This window comes from Eleutherodactylus coqui, chromosome 13 (assembly GCF_035609145.1).
Source record: "Eleutherodactylus coqui strain aEleCoq1 chromosome 13, aEleCoq1.hap1, whole genome shotgun sequence".
In the NCBI taxonomy this organism is placed as follows: domain Eukaryota; kingdom Metazoa; phylum Chordata; class Amphibia; order Anura; family Eleutherodactylidae; genus Eleutherodactylus; species Eleutherodactylus coqui.
Window position 1 is genome coordinate 10,943,893 of NC_089849.1, and position 26,791 is coordinate 10,970,683.

The 26,791-nt window shown below is 52.0% G+C and overlaps 2 protein-coding genes across 3 annotated transcripts; one reads left to right on the forward strand and one right to left on the reverse strand.

Moving 5' to 3' along the window:
• Positions 1-5,562: 5,562 nt before the first annotated feature.
• POFUT1 (protein O-fucosyltransferase 1) lies at positions 5,563-12,922 on the reverse strand. Its single transcript, XM_066587267.1, has 7 exons — positions 12,700-12,922; positions 11,270-11,391; positions 10,985-11,167; positions 10,631-10,743; positions 9,114-9,306; positions 8,549-8,791; positions 5,563-6,235 (listed from the first exon to the last, which is right to left on the reverse strand). Exons 1-7 carry the CDS (start codon positions 12,836-12,838, stop codon positions 6,047-6,049), a joined length of 1,182 nt encoding a protein of 393 aa, XP_066443364.1. The 5' UTR covers positions 12,839-12,922; the 3' UTR covers positions 5,563-6,046.
• PLAGL2 (PLAG1 like zinc finger 2) lies at positions 12,843-24,809 on the forward strand. Of its 2 annotated transcripts, none has more exons than XM_066587265.1 (4): positions 12,843-13,059; positions 14,908-14,974; positions 15,061-15,340; positions 17,975-24,809. In XM_066587265.1, the coding sequence occupies exons 3-4, from the start codon at positions 15,129-15,131 to the stop codon at positions 19,032-19,034; spliced, it is 1,272 nt and encodes a 423-aa protein (XP_066443362.1). In that variant the 5' UTR covers positions 12,843-13,059; positions 14,908-14,974; positions 15,061-15,128; the 3' UTR covers positions 19,035-24,809. The 2 variants fall into 2 exon arrangements, with proteins under 2 accessions (XP_066443362.1, XP_066443363.1); XM_066587266.1 differs by having other exon boundaries at positions 12,847-12,960.
• The last annotated feature ends 1,982 nt before the right edge of the window (positions 24,810-26,791 follow it).

Consider the following 26,791-nt stretch of genomic DNA (forward strand, 5'->3'; position numbering starts at 1 on the left):
TTTACAGGCTCAGGACTTCTCACAGCTGAGTGTTTGTTACAATTGCATTCAGTCTAGACAATCCTCCGGACTTCAGGCCATGTTTATATGAGCGACTGCGACATCGGTACAAAAAACTTGGACAGATATCGCCCCCGTAAATCTGGGATAGCGATGCGTTTTGACTTTCAGGCCTCTTTCACACGAGCGACTGCGATATTGGCGCTACAAAAATGGCAGCTTTGTGCACGTGATTTTGTAGCGTCAGTGGTGCTTTTTTCTTCTGAAACAATCTCGCATCGCGCCGCCGCTACTCGCGATTTCATCATCAAGTTCGTTCTATGCGAAGCGATAAACAAGGAGGCTCCTTAGAGAAACGAAACATCACAAATTGCGCTTGTACAGAGCGCGCCGCGTTTATTTTTCTAAGAACATTGGGTCCGACAAAACATCGCCAATGTGGAGGAACCCATTGGAAAGCACGGGCTTCACATACATGCGTTTTATAGCACCGCCGCATCGCTACCAAGTCGTGTGATTTTGCAGCCCGTGTGAAAACAGCCTAAAAAAACACGTCAATGTAACGTACACGCGTGAAGAAAAAATACATATATGTGAGGCTACAATGGTTAAAACAGAAATATGCTTCACACTTGCATACAAATCACATGGCACGCAACATTTTTTTGCGCACCCATAGGAAATAAATGGGGCTTATTGAACAGGGTTGCCCAAAAATCGCCTGTGTGTATAAACCCATAGAAAAAATTAGATTATACCTACCCGATAATCGGGTTTCCAGTAGACTCCACGACAGCACCAATTGAGATTGCCTCTTCCTGATAGGACAGGAATATACTGAGAGGTTAAAAGCTCCCCCCTCCCCACTTTCCTCAGTGGATTCTAACGAATTGCCGGGGTAGGAGCTTAAATTTAATTTTTTCCCCAAGTGAGGATTCCTCAAGAGCCATGTTGTTAAATGGAGCCTGTCTATGCCCGGGTGGTTCAGTGGCCCCTGTGATAGCAGGTCTGTCCAGGTAGGAAAGTTGACTGGGTCCTGGACACTCAGTGTTGTCAGGAGACCGAAGCAACTTCTCTTGGGCCAGAAGGGGGTCACCAGGATTAGCGTGCATACCTGGGTTCTGAAATGTTGTAAGACCCTGGGGATCAGCGGTATCGGAGGAAAGGCGTACGCCAGCCCCTCTCCCCAGTCCTGGCCTAGGGCGTCTATTGCTGTAGGACGATCTCCTGGCCGGAGGGAGAAGAAGTTGCTTACTTTGGCGTTCTCCCTGGTTGCTAACAGGTCTAATTGTGGGGTCCCCCACCGGTTGGCCAGGATTTTGAATGCTTCCTGGGAGAGAGACCACTCTCCTGGGTCTAACTGCCTCCTACTGAGAAAATCCGCTTTTTGATTTAGTGTCCCCTTCAAATGTGTGGCCGTGATCGAAAGGATCTGACCCTCTGCCCAGCGGAAATTTTTTTGCGCGATGTTTTGCAGGGCGGGAGACCTTGTGCCCCCCTGGTGCCGAATATGGGCGACCACGGTGGTATTGTCCGACAATATCTTTATGTGCTGGTTCTGTAGCGAGTTTCCTAACTGCTGTAGGACCTGCCATACGGCCTGTAGTTCCCTGTAGTTTGAGGATTGGCCTCTTATCCTCTGTGGCCATAGCCTCTGAAGGAACTGGTCCCCCACATGCGCTCCCCATCCCCAGGCGCTTGCGTCCGTTGTGATGTGAGTGGCTGGGTTTTGTAGCCAATGAACCCCTCTCCGCAGGTTCGCTGGGGATGTCCACCAACGCAGGGATGTTTTTACTGTGTTTGGGATGTACATTCTTGCCCCTAGAGAGGACTGCCTTTTGTCCCACGTGGATAGGACGGAGGCCTGTAGAGCTCTGGTGTGAGCCTGGGCCCATGCTACTCCGGGAATGCATGACGTCAGGCTTCCCAGGAGAGACATGGCTTCCCGAATTGTGCATGATTGTCTCCGTAGGAAGATTTTGACCAGCCGTCGTATTTTTTGTATTTTTTCCTCGGGCAGGCAGGAGCATTGAGATTCTGAGTTGAGCGCTATGCCCAGAAACGGTTTTTCCTTGCCGGGGTTTAAGCTGGATTTTTCCCAGTTTATGATCCATCCTAAGGATTGGAGAAGTTCTAGCACTATCTCCATGTATTCTGTTAATAGCAGAGTCCAGGGAGCTCCTATCAAAATATCATCCAGGTAGGGTATTATTAGGATAGACTTCTTCCTCAGGTAGGCGGCTACCTCTGCCATAATTTTGGTGAAAATCCTGGGTGCTGAGGAGATCCCGAAAGGCAGGCATCTGAACTGATGGTGCTCTATTCCTTCGCCCATATCCACCTTAGGTATTTCTGGGACCCCTTGTGGATCGGCACGTGGAAATAAGCGTCTTTTAAATCGATGGATGCCATGTAGGCTCCTCTGGGAATCAACTTTATATTTGAGGAGATGGACTCCATCTTGAATTTTCTGTATCTGATGCAGGTGTTCAGAGGCTTCATATTCACTATCATCCGCTGTTTCCCGCAGGGTTTTCTTACTAGGAAGAGCCTGGAATAATGGCCCTGGGTTTCCTCGTTTTGCGGTACGGGGGATATTGCATTTAGTTGTTGTAGCTCCCGAACGCTTTGCCTTAGTAGGTGTAACTGTTGCCCTGAACCTCCTGTGGTAACGAATTTCCTTCTGGGGAGGGACACCAGCTCTATCCGGTATCCCTGCTGTAAGATCTTTGGGATCCATGTGCCTTCGCAAATCGCGGCCCATTGATCTGCAAAGCTCCCCAGCCTTGCCCCTACGGGGATGGCGTCAGGGTCTCTGCTTTGGCTCCCCCTGGTGGGGGTTAAAGAGGATATTCCTTTCTCTGCCCCCCTCGGGGTAACTCCAAGCTCAGTTTACAGTGTCCCCCCCCCCATATAAAAAGCTCAGTGTGTCCCCCAATATAAAAAGATAGTGTCCCCCCATTATAGAAAGCTCAGTGTAGTGTGCCACCCCTATAGAAAGCTTTCTCTACCCCCCCCCCCCATATAAAAAGCTCAGTGTACAGTGTCCCCCCATTATAGAAAGCTCAGTTTACAGTGTGCCCCCGTATAAAAAGCTCAGTGTATAGTGTGCCACCCCTATAGAAAGCTTTCTATCCCCCCATATAGAAAGCTCAGTGTACAGTGCCCCCCCTATAAAAAGCTCAGTATACAGTGTCTTGCCCTTGCCTCGGTAGGCCTCTGGCTGTTGCACTGGGGCACGGAAAAAGGTCTTCCCTCTCTGTGGCTTTTCTTCCGGGAACCCCCTCCTTCTGTCGGCTGCCTTCTCCAGGATCTTGTCTAAGTCCGGTCCGAACAGAAACTGGCCGTAGAACGGGAGGGCGCATAGCTTATTTTTAGAGGCTAGGAAATTTGTTGCCATCCTCAGGATAGGGAGCGAGTTTAGGATCTGTTTCCTTGGCGTCTTATTGGTTAAATGTAGCTCCAGCTGTTCGAGCCATACCCCCAGAGTCCGCGCCACGCAAGTGGCTGCGATCCCTGGCCTGAGTTTGTTTGCCGCTGCCTCCCATGATATTTTTAGCAGGCCTTCAGCTTTGCGATCCCTGGGATCTTTTAAATTGTGCGGCGTCCTCGAAGGGCAGGGTCGTCCTCCTAGCTACTTTGGCCACTGGGACGTCTACCTTAGGTACCTCCTCCCAGCTTGCGCAAACTTCCTCCTCGAATGGGTACCTTCTTTTTACCCCTCTAGCGGAGAAGGAACCTGCGTCGGGTTTCTTCCACTCTTTTTGAATAATTCTAGTGATGTTTTTGTGGACAGGGAAGGTATGCTTACGCCTCTCCCCTAATCCCCCGAATATCTCATCCTGCAGGGTGCGTGGTTCCCTGGGCTCTTCCATTTTTAGGGTAGCCCTGACTGACAATCAGTTCCGTTAAGTCGTCCTGATGAAATAGGTACTTTTTGTAGTCATCATCTGAGGACTCCTCGGCCGCTGGTTCCTCTTGCTCCGACCCGATAGAACTTGGAGTCAGAAGGCTCCTCGGGAACATTCCCCATTTTTCTGGCGTTTAGCTGGCGGCGCCAGCTGTGACGTTAGGGCTGATCGAACCTCCTCCTTCACCAGCTTCCTAACGTCATTCATGAATCCCCCCGATTCCTCTCTGACTAGCCTAGCTACGCATGCCTTGCATAGAGGCCTCTGGTACGTAGCTGGCAGTCTTGTCCCGCACTCCACGCATTTTTTGAGTTTTGTTCTGGGGGAGTGGGGGGGGGGCGTCTTTTTTTATCTCCCTGACCAGAGAGAGCATTTTTGCGGGTAAATATGCAATTTTCCATACACAATAGATTGGATTTTGCATTTGTGTTTTTGCCGCACTGGCTACTTACGGCCGCTGAGGCTGAGGTTTCAGCTGTCTCTGGGGCTGGAGCACTCATTACTGTACCGGTGCTGCAGACACCCTGCGACCTGTAGTGCTGGTCCACCTTCTGGCTTCTCTCAGGTTCCTTATTTTGAATTTTCACGCTCCTGCGCTAAGCCCCGCCCCCTACGTGCGTCTCGTGATGCGAGCGTGTTGACATCACCACGCTGGACACGTGACGCGACGCCCCGCCATCAAAGGGCTTCCTGGAGCGCCGCGCTGTGACTATACGAGGAGGAGGAGGGGGACTGAGGCTCCCGCTTTGTACCCCCCATGGGCCGCCGCGGGAGGAACCTGGCCCGGGGGTTACCACCCCATGTGGCGTCCCGGGAGTCGTCTGGCTGGGAAGGGAGGACAGGCTGACCCACTGCCCTCCGATCCGCCCGTGAGTAGGCTTTGGCTGGCTTCTCCACCAGCCCCTCTCAGAGATCCTGCCTCCTGGCAGGACAGGAAGACACTGAGGAAAGTGGGGGAGCTTTTAACCTCTCAGTGTGTTCCTGTCCTATCAGGAGGAGGCAATCTCAATTGGTGCTGTCGTGGAGACGACTGGGGAAATAACGGTTCCGTCCATTCAGCATCAGGCGGTCCCACGCACACGTTGTTCAGCCTCAGGCCTCTTTCACACGGGTGATGCATTTTTCGTCCGGCTGCATCGTGGCCAAAAACTGCATGAAGAAAAAGCCTCCCCCGCCCCTTACTGGCAGCTCCCATAGAGGACTATGGGAGCTGCCAGCTGATCGCGGCCAAAAGATAGGGCACAACCTTTATTTTCCGTCTGCGTCAAAACATCGGCTGACGTATTTGGCCGCAATGTTCTATTATCGCGACGTTTTGATGCTGCTCATCTAAATGAATACATTGGAGGCCGATGCTTCAGGTGGTCGTGATTTTCAGCCGTTTCACCGCGGCCGCTGATAAACCGGTCGTGTGAATAAGGGCCTCAGACTGATATCTTACTTGCACTGACACATTGTAACGAACTGTCAGGACAGGAACTTGTGCAGCTGATGTGAGCGCCTCACAAAGGAGTGGATACAATTGTAACAACCCCATTTAGCTGGGAGGTCGGTACGGGCTTTCAGCCTCAGAGCATTAACTAGGTGATTGCATTCATTGACAGCAAGCAGAGATCCTTTCCCCCTCATTTCCCAGGAAGAGACAGAGAAATTGTGGATTTAAATATTTTATTAAACAAATAAGTACAAAATTATCGGAATTTGCTATAAGATGTATGTGCCTGCGACTGTCAACCCTGGATGAGTTCTGCGCCACAACTGTCCCGCTACGCTGGGGACCCTTTGCCGATCTGACTGCCATTTTTTTCCTCTCCGTTTGGAATGCGTTGTGGCTTCAGGTCACGTTCAGCTCTACTTGGGTCCAAGGAGCGGAGGAAGTCTCAAGTCCATTTTAATAGAAGTTCAAGATCTGAGAACCCGCCACACTTGGCATCGCAGCCAGTTTTCCTTTTTCGTTGTCCGTTTTTCAGCCCCGCCTTCCAGGCGCCACGATTTTAAATTTCTCCGTCAGTATTGCCGTACGAGGGCTTGTATCTGCGAGACGAATCCGATTGTTTATGTGCCAGTGTCAATGGAGGTGTCCGATCGGTCCCAGGCAAGGAGCCCCAGCGGCGTCCGCCCCTCGGCCCCCTCCCTCATAGCTCATCCGGGTTCCTAACCGCCGAATCCATCCCGAAGAACGAGGAGGGCCTCCCTAGAACATCGCGCTCCCGCTTCACGAAGGCTGTGAACGACGACACGCAGTTGCCAATAAAATGATCCGCCCGTCCCAGAATATACAGATCTATCTGCGCCACCTCTGGTTGTAAGCTCACAACTCTGACCTACAAGGGGAGGAAAAAGGTTTTATTAACTCCTACTCTAGTCACTTCCAGAGCTGCTGCCACAATCTCAGCTCTCAGTCTGCAATATGTGCAAAAGTTTTAGGCAGGCGTGGGAAAATGCTGCAGAGTAAGAACACGGTCATCATAGAAGGGTTAATAGGTTATTTTTGTCAATTAACAAAATGCAAAGTGACTGATCAAAAGAGAAATGTAATCCCATCAGTATTTGGGGTGCCGCCCTTCACCTGCCATCAGTTCTTCCAGGTTCACTCGCACAGGGATTCTGCAGGACTCTATTCCGGTGTATTATTATACCAAACAGGTGATAATCATCATCATTTTCATATGCAGGATGATGCGCAGTCATTGACTGAAGCAGCTGTGTAGGAGGCTTAAAACTGGGTGAGGAACAGCCAAACTCTGCTACAAAGGTGAGGTTGTGGAAGACAGTTTCATGTGACAGGTCATATACCATGGCAAGACTGGAGGACAGTAACAAGACACAAGGTAGTCATGCTGCATCAGCAAGGTCTCTCCCAGGCAAAGATTTTACACCAGACGGAGGTTTCATGATGTGCTGTCCAAACTCCTATGAAGCAGCACAAAAAGGGCCAACGTTGAAGACCGTAGACACAGCGGTCGGCCAAGGAAACGTAGTGCAGCAGATTAAAAACACATCATGCTTACTTTCCTTCAAAAATCAGAAAATGTCCAGCAGTGCCATCAGCTCAGAACTGGCAGAAACCAGCGGGACCCAGGAACACCCATCTACTGTACGGAGAAGTCAGGCCAGAAGTGGGCTTGATGGAAGAACTACAGCCATATATTCCACGATACAATAATGAGTGTCTGCAAGCAGCAGTGAAGCATGGTGGAGAGCAGTACAATAATGAGTGTCTGCAGGTAGCAGTGAAGAATGGGGGAGAGCGGTATAATAATGAGTGTCTGCAGGTAGCAGTCAAGCATGGTGGTGGCGGTAAAATAATGAGTGTCTGCAAGCAGCAGTGAAGCATAGTGGAGAGCAGTACAATAATGAGTGTCTGCAGGCAGCAGTGAAGAATGGGGGAGAGCGGTATAATAATGAGTGTCTGCAGGTAGCAGTCAAGCATGGTGGTGGCGGTACAATAATGAGTGTCTGCAGGCAGCAGTGAAGCATGGGGGAGGGAGGTACAATAATGAGTGTCTGGAGGCAGCAGTGAAGCATGGTGGAGAGCGGTACAATCATGAGTGTCTGCAAGCAGCAGTGAAGCATATGGGAGAGCGGTACAATAATGAGTGTCTGCAGGCAGCAGTGAAACATGGTGGAGATCAGTACAATAATGAGTGTCTGCAGGCAGCAGTGAAACATGGTGGAGATCAGTACAATAATGAGTGTCTGCAGGCAGCAATGAAACATGGTGGAGAGCGGAACAATAATGAGTGTCTGCAAGCAGCAGTGAAGCATGGGGGAGAGCGGTACAATAATGAGTGTCTGTGGGCAGCAGTGAAGCATGGTGGAGAGCGGAACAATAATGAGGAATTAATTAAGAACTATCTTCAGTGTAAGGGCGCCCACCCACTGGCGTTTGCGATTTTCGTGCGTGAAAAACGCAGCGTTTTCCGCGCGTTTCTCGCGGCTTTTCCGTTAATTTCAATTGACATTCATGGGTGCATTAAGAGAAAAATAAGGACACATATGCAACTGACAGTTCCTATGTTAAAAATTGCAACGGACCGAAAAAAAAAACGCCAGTGGACAAGAACACATTCAATACTAATTGCTCTTGAGAAAAAACGCAAAACGCAAAGGAAAAAAAAAAAAAAAAAAAAAAAAAAAATCGCCAGTGGGTGGGCGCCCTAAAGAAGAAGAACAAGGAGTCCTGGAAGTGCTGATATGGTTCCCCAACAGGATCCTGATCTCATCTAGTCTTCCGGGGATCACATGAAGAGACAGAAGGATTGGAGCGAGCCGTCACCCACAGAAGATCTGTGCCAAGTCCTCCAAGATGTCTGGAACAACCGCCCTGCGGAGTGCTTCAAAAACTGTGTGCAAGTGTCCCTAGAAGAACTGATGCTGTTGTGAAGGTGAAGGGCGTCACACCGAATACTGATGGGATTACATTTCTCTTTTGTTCAGTCACTTTGCATTTTATTAATTGTCAAGTAAACTATTAACCCTTCTATTTCTGGAAGCATTCTTACTCTGCAGCACTAAACATCTCACGGCTGCCCCCACGCATGATGCGCCACATAGCAGCGATAAGGTATTGTTGAGAATGCAGCTTTGGATGTGACTGGAGTAGAGGGGTATGATGAAGCTCTCCAGTTGCTCACCTTCTCGCCCAGCGCTTTCTGGAGCTCGGCTGTGTAAGACGTGGAGTCCGTAGCTATATATACGGATCTGGCTTTGGTCTTCCTCACCCAGTGCGTCAGCGCCCGCTTGATCTCTTTGAGGTCGGGTAGACACATGTTCATGGTGAGCGGCTTTGCCCTCTGGCGATCGTACCCAACGCACTGAGGGGAAGCCATGAAATGCGAACCGGCCGTGCCATCCTTCAGCATCTTACAAGCATTGACCTGTAGGGGGACCAAAAATTAAAGGGGTTATCAGGGGGGAGAGATATTTGCCCCCCCAAAGGCAAAGTCCCCTCCCCCGGTGGCCCGACTCGGGTCTTCCCTCCTGGCTGCGGTGAGCCGGCAATGACGCCACCAACATGTGACTGCTACAGCCAATCAAATCTTATTTCGGCCCGTGACTACCCGCAATGGTCACATGTCCCTCTGACTGGACATCGTCCATGCGTCACTGCAGCTGAAGACCAGCAGGGGGCAAATTCTTAGTTGTCACCGTCTGTTCTGGGGGCAATTATTTTGGCATTACCCATCAGTAAGTTCTCACCCAGTCGGAGCCGATCCTTAGATGGACGCCCACGTACGGTCGGGTGAGCAGGGCGTTCATTTGCTTCTCTCCCTCTTGCACCATCTTTTCAGACCACACGATGTACTTCTGTAGACCCTTGTGCTCTTCCAGCACAGGAAACTGCGCCGGGGCCCCTGGGAGGGCGAGTACGGGGTCCGTGGAGGACGGGTACCTGACAAAATCAGATACATGTGAGGACACACATGTACACCACCAATCAGGGGGCAAAACATGCAACAAGAATCATCTATCGGTGTGCCGGACTGGCAAATATTCCGGATTATCGGACTGCGGGTATAGAAAGGGTCAAAGTGTAACGTCAGCGGAGATCTGCTGATCACCTTGTAGGTTAACCAGAAATGTCAGGTTTTCACCTCATTTTAGTGCTGAATTATCAGATTTACTGGACTAACAGAGGGTTAACCCTTCCACTGCCTGAACAATTTCACAGGTCTGACCGGCACAAGTAAAGCCTGAATGATTAAATCCCATTTCCCCCCCCCAAACTTGTCTATGATCTGACCGCAGACACCCACCACGTTGTGTCCCCCCTCCCCCCCCCGCATCCATGGCAAATAAAACGAACAGAAAGCTACGGATTGTGAAGCAGTTTTTAGCGTCGAAATTCACACCCAATTCCGTTGTGCCTTCCGCCATGCGATCGTACCGCAAGATGCGCGCAGATGGCAGAATTCACTGCGGAGTTTACCGCGAGAATACAACCTCTAAAAACGACGTGAAATTCCGTGGTTTTCTGCCTCAGTTTCACGCGCAAATCTAGCCCCGCCAATGGGCAACACCGGCGTACGCAATTCCCACATGTCACTTCTTGACACGGACACGCTAATTTTCATATCTTAATTCCACTTGCAGATTGTTCCCGTTGACAGGAGTGAAACAGCACGCAGATCGGGGACCAAAAAAAAAAACACGCCAGAAAGACGTAGATTTTGGCGTGACTTTTAGAGGTGGAATTAACCCTTTCCAATCCAATTTTGGATTCAGAGTTTCCTAAAAGGCTTTCTCTTTTTGCTGTTATGCAACAGTGCCATCTGCTGGCTAAAGCCAGTGTGTGTGCGCCTGAGAGGCTCCGACAGCGGAGTGGCTGGCAATAGACGGTAAGAATACCCTGTCGGACGTCTTCTGACATTGGAGCTCTACAATCTTTAATCAGAATGTAGGAAGACGTCAGACAGCGGATTGGAAAGGGTTAATGCGTAGTCTAAGTTTACGTTCACACGTTGCAGATCCACGCCGAAATTCAGAATATACTTTGGGGATCCGCAACAAAAACAGTTTGGGATTTTGACGCCGATTTTCGTGAACATTTTCCACGCCAATCGCGCTGCATGTGAACGGACCCTAAAGCTTTAATGACGCCGTACTGAGGACCCCCTACTCCTCATGATCCGATTGGTTGTCATGGACAAAAAGGACATGTTCAGCTTGCGTTGCGTCTTCTCGGGGCGTTTGGTAACACTTTCCTCGATACTCACCGGCTTCGCCAGACATCTTTGTAATAAGCGCTGAAGTTAATGCCGTCAAACAGCTCCGAGCGAGCGAAGTCCACGTGGAAATGATCCCAGAAAGGACCGAAGGGGTTCCCATCCTGGAAGGAGAATACACCAAGGGTTAACGGGACTGCGAGGCGGCGCACATCAGCACAGCGGCGGGTTTTAGTGGTAGTAGTCAGTGACATCACAACGGACATCAATAGCAATCAAGCGCCCCATTCCGGGCGGACGAGGTTCACCGCCAAGACGCAGCTCTAGTATTGAATCGCTACGGTTGCCCTGTGGCACCAGGAGGATCCATGGCACTGAGGCACCGTGCCCACAACTACCAGTCACCTTCATGGGGCAGCTCTTCTTATCAGGGCTCCTCTCAGCAGCCGCCGTGAAACAGTAAGCCACGCGCTTCTCGGCCGGCCAGTACTTGGCGGCCAACGTCTCCATGAAGTCCTCCATACTCATCACTCGGTGGTACTGCCGGAGGGGGGGCAGCTGAAAAAACTCCTCGAAAGACACGTGAACCTGCAGGGAAGCAAACAGGCGCCAATCAGAGCAAGTCTAGGGGGTCCCCAAACGCCAACGGTTGGAGGGGACACTGAAGGGTCATTGATTCCCACCACTCACATTGGTGTACGGCGGACGATGGTGGTTGTAAACAATCCACGGCGGGACCACCAGGGTCCGGTTCACCATCTTGGCAAAGGCCAGAGAGCCGAGGAAGTGATCCGCCTGATTGCCGAACCGCCCTGCACAAAATAATGAAAGGGTTAATGAGTGACACGATGACATTACTGCTGCGGTACTCGGCCCCCGGGCCCTTCCCCATCTGTCTGTGAACGCTGCACCCCCCCCCCCCCCTTATTCCAGCTTCATACACCAACTCCATGACATCTGAAGCAGGCGGAGGGTTGGCAGCCGAGAGCCGCAGGACTGGGTGGAGATGCCCCCCGGGGGCAAGAAAAAGAAGGGCGGAGGGCAAGGATGACTAAACGTCATAGCTCAGTATGTAGAGGCTCGATTCATGGAGACGAGGCAGGCGTCACCCCCCTCAAAAAATGTCAATGTAAAGAGTGCCCCCTACTCCAACAAAGAGAGGGCTCGGGGCTAAAGGTGAGGTCCCTTACCTCCCCAGACAGGGTTGAGTATATGGGTTGTCAACCCGCCCCCTGGGAGACTGCTCAGTGTATGGGGTGACCCCTTCCAATATAAGGGGCTCAGTGTATGGGGTTTACCTCAGTATAGGGACCTCAACAGTGTCCCTCCCCCCAGTATAGAAAGCTCAGTATAGTGTGCCACCCCTATAGAAAGCTTTCTCTACCCCCCCCCCATATAGAAAGCTGTGTGTCCCCCAATAAAAAAAGATAGTGTCCTCCCCATATAGAAAGCTCAGTATAGTGTGCCACCCCTATAGAAAGCTTTCTCTACCCCCCCATATAGAAAGCTCAGTGTAGTGTCCCCCCCCATTATAAAAAGCTGTTTACAGTGTGCCCCCCGTATAAAAAGCTGTGTATAGTGTGCCACCCCTATAGAAAGCTTTCTATCCCCCCATATAGAAAGCTCAGTGTACAGTGCCCCCCATATAAAACGTTCAGTATACAGTGTCCTCCCCCCGTATAAAAAGCTCAGTGTACAGTGTCCCCCCCACATTATAGAAAGCACAGTGTAGTGTCCCCCCCACATTATAGATGGCTCAGTGTAGTGTCCCCCCATATAAAAAGCTCAGTGTACAGTATCCCCCCCATATAAAACGTTCAGTATACAGTGTCCCCCCCCCCCCCCACATTATAGAAAGCTCAGTGTACAGTGTCCCCCCCATATAAAACGCTCAGTATACAGTGTCCCCCCCCACATTATAGAAAGCTCAGTGTACAGTATCCCCCCCATATAAAAAGTTCAGTATACAGTGTCCTCCCCCGTATCAAAAGTTCAGTATACAGTGTCCCCCCTAGTCTAGAGGGCTCGGTGTCCGGTGTCCGGTGTCCCCCCCCTAGTCTGGAGGGCTCGGTGTACAGTGTCCCCCCTAGTCTGGAGGGCTCGGTGTCCCCAGCTCTCACCCATGCAGGGGCAGTACAGCAGGTAGCCCGCCGGATCCCACTCCCTCTCCGCCCGGTGGAGTCCCGGGAGACTCAGCAGCAGCAGGAGGACGACGAGCGGCTCCATCTCGGCCGGAAGTTTTCCCCCGGGCGCCGCCATGTTATCAGAGGCAGAGCAGCGGCCGGGCGGGAGGAGCCGCCATGTTGGTGGAGGCAGGCGGTGACTGGAGGCCGTGACACGCAGGACTCCGGGCCCGGCCTCAGGCAGCGCTTCACCAGCCGGTAGGTTCTTCCGCCCCGGTGCCCCTCACCCCGGCCTCCCAGCATCCTCCGCGGCAGCAGCTCCGGGATAACGGAACCGGCGGGAAGCAGAGAAACGGGGTACGTAAAGCCCCCCAATACCAGCGTACCCCCACATGTGCATCCGAGGAGCCCTGCCCCCCACTAACCTGCACCCCAAAACTACCCTGTGTAGCTTCCTAGTGCCCCCATAAGTCACCGCTGGTCACATGAACCTCAATACCACGCTAACAGGTCTGTGACCCCCGTTACATGGCCGCCGCCCCCGTATATCGTCCTGCACCTCTATACGAGACCCCACATGTACACCCCAAAAGATCGCACGAGACCCCCACGTTGCATCAGTTTCTATATGTGATCCCTCCGCCTCCCCCTATATACCCTGCATCTCCTCCATTCCCTACATATATACCCCGCACCTTCCCATCCCCCTATATACCCTGCATCTCCTTTGTCCCCCACATATATACACCGCATCTCCCCATCCCCCCTATATAACCTGCACCCCCATCCCCCCCACCTCCCCCCTATATACCCTGCATCTCCTCCATCCCCCACATATATACCATGCACCCCCCTATATACTCCGCACCTTGCCATCCTCCCTATATACCCCGCATCTCCCCATCCCCCCTATATACCCTGCACCTCCTCCATCCCCCACATATATACCCTGCACCTCCTCATCCCCCCCCATACACTCTGCATCTCCTCCATCCCCCACATATATACACCACATCTCCCCATCCCCCCTATATAACCTGCACCCCCATCCCCCCCACCTCCCCCCTATATACCCTGCATCTCCTCCATCCCCCACATATATACCCTGCACCCCCCTATATACCCCGCACCTCCCCATCCCCCCAATATACCCTGCACCTCCTCCATCCCCCACATATATACTCCCCATCCCCCCCTCTATACCCTGCACCCCCCTATACACCCCACATCTCCCCATCCCCCCTATATACCCTGCACCTCCTCCATCCCCCACATATCTACTCCCCATCCCCCGCATCTCCTCATTCCCCCCTCTATACCCCAGCACCCCACCTTATATACCCCGAACCTCCCCATCCCCCACATATATTCTCCACATCTCCCTTATATACCCTGCACCTCCTCCATCCCCCACATACATACCCCGCACCCTCCCATCCCCCCTATATACCTCGCACCTCCCCATCTCCACCTATATACCCCGCACCCTCCCATCCCCCCATAGACCTTGCACCTCTCCATCTCCACCTATATACCCCGCACCTCTCCATCTCCACCTATATACCCCGCGCCCTCCCATCCCCCCCCATAGCCCCCGCACCTCTCCATCTCCACCTATATACCCCGTACCCTCCCATCCCCCCTATATACCCCGCACCCTCCCATCCCCCTATATACCCCGCACCCTCCCATCCCCCCATAGACCCCGCACCTCTCCATCTTCACCTATATACCCCGCACCTCTCCATCTCCACCTATATACCCCGAACCCTCCCATCCCCCCCCCCCATAGCCCCCGCACCTCTCCATCTCCACCTATATACCCCGTACCCTCCCATCCCCCCCATATACCCCGCACCTCCCCATCCCCCCCCATATACCCCGCACCTCCCCATCCCCCCCTATATACCCCGCACCTCCCCATCCCCCCCTATATACCCCGCACCTCCCCATCCCCCTATATACCCCGCACCTCCCCATCTCCACCTATATACCCCGCACCCCCCGGCCTATAAGATATATCTGGCCTTCCACATTGGGAATTGCGCACGGCAACTTCTCATTAAAAGGGGGCTTATCCTGCGTTTGGATCCGCGGCCGATTATTCGCTCAGCTGCAGATTTGCGCCACATTTCCTTGAGGTGGAGTCCGTTGGTGATGTGTGGGCGCACCCTGATGACTGATTCTGGTGTCTTCTACCTGCAGGTGGGAAGATGGTGCGGCGTTTCCCGCGCTGCCTCCCGGAGGGGTGATCCCGGAGCTCCAGCCGCAGGTAAGAGCCCCCTGTGGTGTCATGTGACATACATGCTGATTGTTTCCCTGCCGGCTTGGCTCTGACCGCTGCTTTCCGTTGTGCAGGACGCGCGTTGCGTTGGTTCCGATGAGGAAATGACATCGTCCGTCGCCGAGTCCCCAGCGGTTCTGCCATGAAGACGCTTTTCTTTGATGCTGCAAATAACGATCACAGCGCCGAGTGGAAAGCGGAGGGCGACCCGGACGAAAGAAAGCTCCCGCATGACGCCACCAGACCGGATGCCCCTGGTAGCAGCGAGCAGGAGAGCCCCCCGCTCCCCCGCAGGTTCACCTGCCCTCAGCTGCTCTGCGACAAGACCTTTGCATCCAAGTACAAGCTGTGCAGGTACGGAGACGGGCGCATGGCGGTCCGCGCCCGCTAATACTTAGAGCGGATGGACGGGACGAACGAGCGTGATTCCGCTCAGTCGTTCCCATCCAGCCATTGTGGTCAGCTGATCATCGGGCTTCTGTCTATAAGGACCTTAAAGGGGTTGTCCCGAAAAGTTATGTCCTACCCACAGGATAGGGGATCACTTTATACTTTGGGGGACTGGGGCCAACCTCCAGGAACCCACGATGAAGGGAGCAGGGGGGGGGGGGGGGGGGATGTTCCCTCTGCCTTTTGAATGATTTCCTGTGCAGTGAGATTATGAGGTGTCATGGCAGCCTGGCGCCTAATGGAGGCCCCCCAGGCTAACGTTTATTGCTGCTTATTAAGCCCTGCCTGAGGTCGGGCTTAATAGGACACCTTCAAAAGTCCAATATATGGCATGACTGAAGTACTGCAGTCTATTTAATAAGCATCTAAGCAATCACAAGTTCACCTCTCCTATTGGGGGTTAAAAAAGTAAGTTTTTAAAAACATTTTTGTAAACTTGCAAAAAATTCTTAAAAGTTTAAAACCCCCAAATAAAAACCAACCTATTTGGGGTGGCCACGTCTGTAAGAGTCAGATCTATGAGATCAGAAAAGAAATACACAATGCCGGAATTGCGCAAAAGTTGTATGTTCCCCAAAATAATACCAGTAGAAGCCGCAGCTTGTCCGGTGAGAGGTAAACCCATTGACCGTAAAACAAAAAAGTTAGAGGGGTCAGAAGGCGCCCCCTGCAGCCTCACCATGGACACTACACACTGTCCAGCGGGTACATAATGAGCACATACACACTACCAGTAGGAGGTGTGTTCCACGTAGCGGCAAATGTCGCAGACTGTCCGCAGCGGACGCTCCACATCACAACCACGGCAAGAAAAACCTGTCAAAATCCGCGCTTTTGGTACAGATTTTTATGCTGTTTTTGGGGTGAATCTGCAACAAAAATACGTCAAAATCCGCAGCCGTAGCGCCAATTTAGACAGGCTTCCCGCCACGGCCGTGATGCACAATTTGGTGACTGCACACTGATCCATCACAGTCGGTGGAGCTGGACGGACGGGCGGGCGCAGGTTTATTTCTCGGACTATAAAAAAAAAAGTCCTATTCTCGTCCGGCTGCGCGGATAACACCGTCCGGGTCACGGGATGCGCAGAAAAATATGGAGCGCCCCCCAGAGGACGTCCGTGTCACACACAGCGTGATCTATTTTCCGCACATTTACGCCACGGGAGGTCTCCATTGATATAGCGTTAATGGGGACCGTGGAAATCCGCCATCACTCGCAGGCACTTTTTTGTTTTTAATCGCGGTCCTCCCGTGGCGTAAATCCGTGGCGAACCTCGCGGCCGTGAGCCCTTAAGCAAAGCTGGAAAGAATGAGGTCACAGAAAAAGACAGATCATACATGGAAGTAAAAAAACGGACACAAAACGTAAATTGGTGTAACGCGAACACGAACAGCGATTAGAAGGAGTCCGTTAAACACGGAGCAAAACCAGTCTTGATGAGCCGGAGTTCACAGAGCGTCTAGTGGCGCAACTCGCACGGGTGTATGGTGTCTGCGCATTGGGCCGGCTTCACACGGACAGATTTGCGCGTGCGATACGCAGTGAAGAGAACCTATTGATGTTAGCGGGTTCGGTCACAGGCATGGATTTTGCGCACGCTCTGTTCTGCTGCATATTTGTGCACCAATGATCCCCGTAGAAGTCTATGGGGGGCGCGCAAATGTGTGTGCAGTACGCAAGGAGATACGTGACACACCGCGTCATTGTGCTCTAAAACTAACCCTTTCACTGCCACCGCACTGGACTTCACTGACCTACTAAAAACACAAGCTAGCAGCTATATAGCGAGGGGGCGGGTTTCTCTGCAGCTCGCCACTTCTTCCCGAAGTGTCCGCTCGCGTACGCGATACGTGCCGCAAAGGGGGCGGGGCTACATTTGACTTTACATTTCTGACCATAAATGTGAAAGCGGCACCGTGGCCACTAGGAGAGCTCAGGCCACACCGCCTTTAACTACTACCTCTGCTTGCTGTCAGTGAATAGAAAGATTTCCAGGACAAACCTCCCCTGACGGAATCCTGCAGGTTTGTCGCAATGTATCAGTCTGGAGGGGAACACATCAGCAGCCCAAGTCTCTCCGGTCCTGATAGTTTGTTGCAATGATTCAGTCTGCCGCACAGAGGATTGTGTAGAGTGGATACAACTGCAACAAACCCTCAGCTGTGAGAAGTATTCGGCCTCATCTATATGATTTGTCAGATCCACGTCTGATTTTTTTTTTCCGCCGTGGATCTGACACTAAATTCGCAGATCCGCCTTGGATTCGGACGCAGTCAGAGGGGCAGATCCCCCATGCGACCGTCCGACGCGGAAACCGCGCCACGAATTGACCTCTCGCTATTTTTTATCTCCGATGCTGATTCCTGCGCGGTATCCGCTCCAGTACTGCACCATGTGACCAAGACCTTAGGCTTCCAGATGGATAAGAATGTTTGTATTCACTAACAGCAAGCAGAGATCCTGAAAATGGCAGGAAATTGTAAATACAAAGTGATGCGACTATTATGTGACATCAGCGTCTCGTTTTGCCCGCAGGCACATGGCCACTCACTCCCTGCAGAAGTCGCACCAATGCTCGCACTGCGGCAAAACGTTCCACCGGAAGGACCACCTGAAGAATCACCTGCAAACCCACAACCCCAACCGGGTGGCCCTCCAGTGCCCGGAGTGCAGCAAGAACTACAGCACCAAATACGGACACCGCCGCCATCTCGCCTTACATGCCATCGCCAGGGGCGACCTCAGCTGCGCCATTTGCCTCCAGGTATTCCGAGACCGCCAGTCTGTGCTGGAGCACCTGAAGAGCCACAACCACCGGCCATCCATGGGCAGCCGCGAGAAGAAGTACCCCTGCGAGCACTGCGACCGCTGCTTCTACACACGGAAGGACGTCCGCCGCCACCTGGTGGTACACACCGGCCGCAAGGACTTCCAGTGTCACTGCTGCGCCCAGATGTTCGGACGCAAGGACCACCTGACGCGGCACATGAAGAAGAGCCATTGCGAGGAAGCCCCTCGGATCAAGATGGAACCCCAAGACGACTTGAGTCACATGAGCTGCCAGTCAACAGTTGTGAAGGAAGAGTGGGGGTCCATCGTGTGCATGCCGCCAAGAGACATGATTCCCCCGGGGATGTACACTACGCCATTCCAGCCCATACCCAACGCTGGCATTGCCCAGGCCTTAGTGCCAACCTCCTTGTCTTTAGGACTTAGTTACCCCGCCGAGAGTGTGCCCACCTTCTCCACCGACCCATCGAGCCGGTTCCAGTTCACGTCTACCTCATACCTCCCCAAAAGTGAAATGGATCCTTTTGTGTCCGACGGGTTGGGGGGGCTGTGCCTCACCTCGCCCGAGCTGGCGCCATGTACGCCGCAGGATGAGTCTTACCTCTCTGCCCTCTGCGATCCCCTGTCCGCGGGCGTAGACTTCAACCATTTCCTCAGCTTCTTACCCGTCAATTTCCCTGCCGAGATACCCGTGGGGGAAAGTCAGCCGTACCTGGCGCCGGGTGGCGGGGGCGGCGACCTGCCTCATTATACCTCAGACATTAACCCTACGATGTTGCCTCAGTTTCACCAAGCCTTCAAGTAAACCGGTGAGACCGTTTCTTACTTTACCTCATACGATGCCCAGAGAGAACGTTTGGCGCCATCTTGGCGCCTTTTTTTTTTTTTTTTTCTCCTGTATTTGAGGCCTTGGAATGACTCGTTCGGTTTTGAAGCTATCCTCTTCCATTTACCTCAGGATCAGAGACTGCGCCATTCCACGCCCGCTGGAAACCAGAACGATCCCCCTAAAAAGAAAAAATGTGAAGACGGTGGCGGGGAGGGGAGCGCGGAACAAGATGGTGGACGACGTTCGTAAAGCACAAGACTTGCATCTCTACGATGACTGCCCCTTCCCCCACCCGTTCCAGTCGTCTCTTACATAGTGCCAGTGCCAATCTCATCTACCTCTTCCAGATCTGCGCCCGTATAGAGACAATTCCTCGCGGAGGAGACCGGTTGGAGCCGTTTCCAACGGGTTTGTTTACTAATCTCGGTGTTAGCGCCATTCGTATTACCTCACTACGCCGTTTACAGTGCAAGTCATGACGTATGCTACCACGCTGAGCTCTGCCGCCCCCCAGTGGGCACTTTAGGAAATGCTCTCGTTATGCCCACAGTACCCCCACTTCCCTTTTTAACAACTAAATACCAATTGGTTGCTTTAGGTATCGGCCAGTCATAACCGCCAATCCAGTCTCGGCTCTACCTGCGCCCCTCCTCCATGCTGGCAGGTTGCTAAAAAACAGCAAAAAAATGGTTGTTACGTAACAAATCCATAGCAACCAGACCTGTCAGCCGTGACTCAGACGGATCGGATCGCCACTGAGTTGCTGAGGAAGAAGGGGAGCGTCCGTTTTTAGTAGAATGAAAAGTTTTGCGACTTTCTAATAAACCTTGTGCTTTCTCACAGTTTTCAAGATCTCCGCTTGTGTCAGTGAATGGTAACCTCCAGAAGGTGAAAACCCCGACAATAGAAAGCTCTCATCCAATGAGGCCTTACCGTGTTTCTGTTCATTGACAGCCAGCAGTGATCCTGAAAAACGCTGAGCGATTTTAAATGCGCATTCGAAACTTATATGACTGATTACGATAATTTACATAGGATTGGGCGAGTCTTTAGGGACAGTATAAGCTATTGTTCTCTGTTACCTGGCCACTTTCACATTAGACGGCTTCGTCCCGCTACTTTGTCATGCCAGCAGGGGGCGCTTTACACGACGTCCGGCGATTGCTGGACCGCAGCAGGTTGGGAATGTTTGTGGAATTTTCGACAGCCCCCAATGACCTGAGCGACGCCCCACCTGATCAGATCACCGTGTCGCCGCGGTCCCAGTACATGTCTACAGGTGAGTCCAGCAAATGCCTTGTGTATAGGCGTAGGTGTACAAACTATATATATAGAAGTGCGCCGGTCCCGTACACAGCGGTGGCCGCCATATTGGGCCTATGACGCTATCATTACGCTGAGTTTATCAGCAAACACCCAGTCTAGTGCGGCCTCTGCGTCGTCCTGGCGCCTAAACTATAAGGGGGGCAGTACTTCAATTTTCAGCGCCACCTTGAGGTTAAAAGCTGAAAGGGGTCCTGTAATGGAGTCAGTGGGACCGATCCTGTCCCTAGGGGGCTCCACTGGCTGTGTGCAGAGGACCGGTGCACTTCTAATTGACGCGCGGCAGATTTGCTGCAGAAACCTCCCCATTCACATGACTGCAGCCGATCTTCAGTAGCGAGTCCGGCGTCTGCGATGAACCCGCCAGATGTGCGCTTACTGCTGTGGGTTTGGGCGCAGATTCCATGCCAGGACCTGCGCCGTTTTAGTATTCTCTTGAATGCTGCTGCGGGTTTCTCTGCATGCGGACGTACGGGATAAAAAGGATTAACAGATCGATTCTTGGCGTGGAATCTGCGTCCGCCGCCCCACCTGGATTTTCTCCATTGACTTGGGCTGAATCTGCGTGAAAATCCACAGCAGAACTCCACGCTCCGCACCGCGGATGGGAATGTAAGGTCCGGGTCGGAATACTCTGTTATGGTGGATCTGACAGTTTAAGGTCGCTGTAGGACGCAGGATGGAGATCGCTGCTCTAAGGTTCGGATTTTATAAAGCCACTTGGTCCCTGCGAGCGACAACCTCTTTTCCATCATTGGCGCACTGTACATTCAGCATCAGATTAACCTCTTAGAGCCCAGACACGTTTATTTCGCTTACGTCTTAACAGCAGCACAATATTGGGGTATTTCGCCTCCATGTAATAGTCGCACAGATGGCATTTTAATGAATCAAATTAAACACTAATTAAAGGGATTTTCCAGGGAAATACTGTGGGTGTCTTCACCTTATCAATGGGTCATCAATATTTGTTCAGCTAGGGTCTGCTGCTCAGGACCCGGCTGATCTGGTGCATAATGTCATCACCGCTACAATTTTTAAATCGTGATGCCCAAAACTGGACCCAGTATTCCAGATGAGGTCTGACTAAGGAAGAGTAGAGGGGGATAATGACCTCACATGATCTAGACTCTATGCTTCTCTTAATACATCCCAGAATTGTGTTTGCCTTTTTGGCTGCTGCATCACATTGTTGACTCATGTTCAGAGAAGAGTTACCAAGATGGTGAGTGGTCTGCAAATATCTGAAGGGCTGTCACAGTGCAGAGGGATCAGCCCTATTCTCATCTGCACAAGGAAAGACTAGAAGCAATGGGATGAAACTGAAAGGGAGGAGACACAGATTAGACAGTGAGGGTGATCAATGAGTGGAACAGGTTACCACAGGAGGTGGGGAGTTCTCCTTCAATGGAAGTGTTCAAACAAAGGCTGGACAGACATCTGTCTGGGATGATTTAGTGATCCTGCATTGAGCAGGGGGTTGGACCCGATGACCCTGGAGGACCCGATGACCCTGGAGGACCCTTCCAACTCTACCATTCTATGGTTACATAGCGGCAGTTGCTGCTCTGACCTCTGTGTAGCTGCCGGCGCTGGTAACCACAGGTGCGGCTTTCATTAAAGGGGTTGTGCCAAAATTGCATACTAGTTCACCAGCAGATTTACCCCATCGTTGTGCTGCTGTTAGGACTAAAGGAATACATTAGTTTCTGATCTCGGCGTCTTCAGACTCGGGTGGATTTTCTCATATCAGCACTTAAAGCCTTAAAAATGTTATTTAATATTTTCCATCTTCCCAGAATATAAACCTCCGTATCGGCCGTTTATTGCTATTAACTATTTCATTCCCTGATTAACCTGTTTTTGAAGATAAGTAAACGTTCACGCATGTTTAGAAAAACATGGCAGCTTTCATCCCGAACAGCGCCACAGCCAGCCACAGGACGGGTGTGGTGCTGCAGCCCCTTTCAGTTCAGTCGAGCTCAGTTACAATACCAGGTCCTCCGTGGACAGCGGCCATGTTCTTCTAACCGCGGGTACCTCCTTAGAAAAAACACGAAAACCACTAGAAAACATCCAGATGTATGTGGCCCCTTTTCTTGGGGCCCATTCACATGCGCATATAGTCGGTGCATGTATTCCACGGCCGGCACACGGCTCCATTATAACCCATGACGTTATTCCCAAAATAGTCACTGCATGTCCCATTCTTGTTGGTTTTCATGAATGGAAATGGCATGTGGACCGTGCAGAGTCCGTGGTGGTCGGTGGGCCGAGGGTCCGCGGTCGGTGGGCCGAGGGTCCGCGGTCGGTGCGCCGGCCACTGCAAGGTACACCCAAGTTTCTCAGGTGCGACTGGAATATGGAAGAAGTTGTGCCAAGATATGTAGTTATCCCTCATCCACTGGATAGGGGCTAACTTTATGATTAGTGGAGGTCCGATCTCTGGGACCCCCACCAATCCCAGGAACAGGGGTCCGCTCCCTTAGTGCACGCTGCTGCTCCATTCACTTCAACGACCGCAGCAGACATTGCCGAAGTGCTTGAACTCTCATCTCTATTGCCGTTGAAGTGAACGGAGTTGTGGCATCCTGGCTACTCCAATCACTTGTGGACCAACTGGAACCCCCTTCTTGGGATCAGTAGGGGTCTCAGCGGTCAGACCCCCACAATCATATTGTTACCCTGTGGCTGGGGGATAGCTTCACACCTTGTCACAACCCCCGCAAATCCGCGTCAAGAATATACCTTTAACCATCTCTATATCCTATCTACAACTGGCCTATCGGATCCTAGTCTCAGCTGCTGTTCTGCTTGCAGCGCCCCCTGGTGGTTATTGAATGGGACAAGAATTGAGTAGGCTTCCATGCTTTGTATAAGTTTTGTTGAGGGGGTTTTTGCCTAATTTTGCAGATTCACGAGTTCCCCTTACTTTTTTGAGTACTGTTACCCACACGCTTTGGGACACAAGGCATTGTTCTTGGGGGGCTACCAAGGAGAGGTGGTACTACAATAGGAAGGATATAAGGTCCATCCACACTCTCATCACTTTCCCTTTAACATAAGGAGTAGTGTGTCCCGGCCTGACCCCAGGTCTCTAGACCCCAACGTCAAGCATCATATGTACCTGTGGTCAGGTCAGACCATACTACCGATCTCCGTAGGTGCAGAAGACCCTTACAGGAAGTGCAGCCCCTTTACTGCACATGGCAGCTTTTATACTTAAAGGGGTTTTCCAGGACTATTGATGACCGGTCCTCAGTAATTGATCGGCAGGGGTCCGCCGCTTCATCTCCCCACCATTCATTCACTTCATTAAAGAGGTTGCAGCATGCAGGCGAGTGCGGCTCCCACTTAAAGGGGTTGTACTAAAATTACAAGTTAGGCCCTTATCCATAGGGTAAAGGATAACTTGCTGATCAGTGTGGGTCTCACTCCTGGGACGGTCACTGATCTCAGGATGGGGGGGTCTCGTGTCCCCCTCGTGGTGGTTACTGCACTCCACTTTCAGAGATACCAGAGCAGCACCTGCTCAGATATTCCATCAGCCCCATTGAAATTAATGGAGCGCTGACCACACATGTTCGGCCAGCGCTCCCTTCATGTTGACGTCACTGCGGGAGGGAGAAGCGACCCCGCAGCGACGGGCAGAATGGTACACGGGAGGCCTGCAGATCGCTGTGGTGGGAGGGGGTCAATCCTGTGAATAGGAGATAACTTGTAATTGTGCTACTAGGCACAGCGCTGTACATTGTATAGTGGCTGTGGCCGGTAGTGCAGCCCAGTCTCTGAAAAGACCAGAGTGCTTGTGTGAGAGTAGTTCAGTATCAGTCAGCTGATCGGTGGGAATCCTGAGCGGCGGACCCCCACTGCTCAACTATTGCTGACCTATCCTGAGGACAAGTCATCAATAGTAAAAGGCCCCTTTAATTAGGCAGATCCCATCTCCTGCCCTACTCTTTTGAAGTAGCCTGGTCACATGACCATAACTTTTCTTTACTTGTCTGTCTGTCCCTACGTGGATCATCGTTTCCATAGATCTGGTATGACTGCGCCGCCAACACTACATGGTTCTTACGCTTTAACGGAAACCTCAAATACTTGCAATACGAAAACCCGCCAGCTGTAGCGCTCTTCTGCATGCCGTAGCTGTAGAGTGCGGGTAGCGCCCCTCTGTGTGCCGTCTGTTACAGGCAGAGCTCTCCTGTGTATAGAGTGTATGGCCCTACGTTCCCCCCTTCCATGTGGAGCCGGTAGCATCGTCCTCGCACTGCCGCCCAATCACTGACATCGTAGCACTTTGATATAAATAGTTTTGGATCGATTAGAGGAAATCATTTAATTTGTTTTGTAATTTGGGGCAGAAATATTGTTCTATTTTTTGGTTTAAAGAGTGAAGTTTGTTAAATAAACATTTACTAGAGGAAACGAGGCGTCGAGTCATTAATGTGCAGCACAACGGCCACCGCACCGGCAAGAACACCAGCGGCATATTCATGGCGGCACTCTCAGGTTACTCCAGGAGTGTTGGAGGATGGAAGTGAGCAGAGCAGGTGGGTCAGGGAGGGTATTGAGTCTCCTTAGGCCGTAGGCATTTTTTTGTGCGCCCGCCGGCGCCGTAGAAACGTGTGAACGGATGCACAAATCTACCATTTTTGCACCCGTTCAGACGGCACAGGCCCCGGAGCATATATGCCAAGGCCGCAATGCCGTTGCCTCCTCCTCGCCGACTCACCTCCTCTTTCCTTCCCTCTGGCTGTTTGCAATGGGAGTGGGTGGGGGCGGAGCTAAGCACCCACCCCTAGTCTGCAACCAGAAAAGCTCCACCCCCATCCCACCTCCTCAACTTGCAAACTGCCGTAGGGGAGGGAGTTCAGCAGTCCCGCTGCTAAACTCCCTCCCACCGCTGTCATTGGCTCCCAAAGGAACCCATGCAGCGGTCGACGTATTCTGGACAGATAGTTCCAGGACTATCTTTTGGCCCGGCCTGAAAGCGCCCGGCGCTATACTAGCCCGGCTGGGCGCTTTTACGCTGCGGGAATATGACCATGTGATCTGATGCATTGAAATCCAATGCATCAGATAGTAGTGTATATGGGCCGGTCGTGAAAACGGCGGCAAATGTACGCTCGTGAGAAAGAGCCCTTAGGGGGAGCATCTAGAAGGTGTGAAGAGACTAATAAGCGCATGCATGCTTCTATGGGAAGATGAAACAATACCTCTACAGCGCCACCTAGTGGAAGGCAGCGTTCCTGCAATTCAATGTCTTTGGCTCATATTCCAGTCATTGTTACAAAACTTGTTTAAAGGGGTTGTCCCGCGGCAGCAAGTGGGTCTATACACTTCTGTATGGCCATATTAATGCACTTTGTAATGTACATTGTGCATTAATTATGAGCCATACAGAAGTTATCAGAAGTTATTCACTTACCTGCTCCGTTGCTGGCGTCCTCGTCTCCATGGTGCCGACTAATTTTCAGCGTCTAATCGCCGGATTAGACGCGCTTGCGCAGTCCGGTCTTCTTCTTTTCTGAATGGGGCCGCTCGTGCCGGAGAGCGGCTCCTCGTAGCTCCGCCCCCTCACGTGCCGATTCCAGCCAATCAGGAGGCTGGAATCGGCAATGGACCGCACAGAAGACCTGCGGTCCACCGAGGGTGAAGATCCCGGCGGCCATCTTCAGCAGGTAAGTAAGAAGTCACCGGAGCGCGGGGATTCAGGTAAGCACTATCCGGTTTTCTTTTTTCACCCCTGCATCGGGTTTGTCTCGCGCCGAACGGGGGGGCTATTGAAAAAAAAAAAAACCCGTTTCGGTGCGGGACAACCCCTTTAAGTCTGACAGTGACTTGCAGGAATGCTGCCTTCCACTAGGTGGCAGTGTAGACATTAGATGAGTGCAGTGCGCTCGTGCTCCAGCAGAATGATGACGAACGCATTAAGAGCGAGCTCCAGATCATTGTATGATTGTCCGTCAACAATAACTTGGACACGGGGGGGGGGGTCTCCATACTTGTGATCTGCCTTCAGCGCTGCAGGTCTCTGGAGGAGGACACGGCGCACTGATGAATACACCTATATACCACGGGGGGATCTGTTATCACTTAGCACACCAGATACCTGGCGGCAAATAGTTGCACATGTTGGTGCGGGGCTGTTGTGCCGCGGCCCCCGCAGACCACATTACTGTTCACACAACAAATACATTGTAGCTGCTGTATATTTCAGATTATGGCGAATGGACGGCCTGAGATGCGCCAAATGTATTAGAGGGGTCTTGTAGCACTACGGTATTCCATCCCCGGCGCAGTTATGGCATCATTTGTGCCCCAGTGTGCCATTCACTTCCATGGGATAACTGCTGATCAAGTACAGGGGCTCGCAAGCTGCAGCAGTTCCATTGACGTTAATGGAG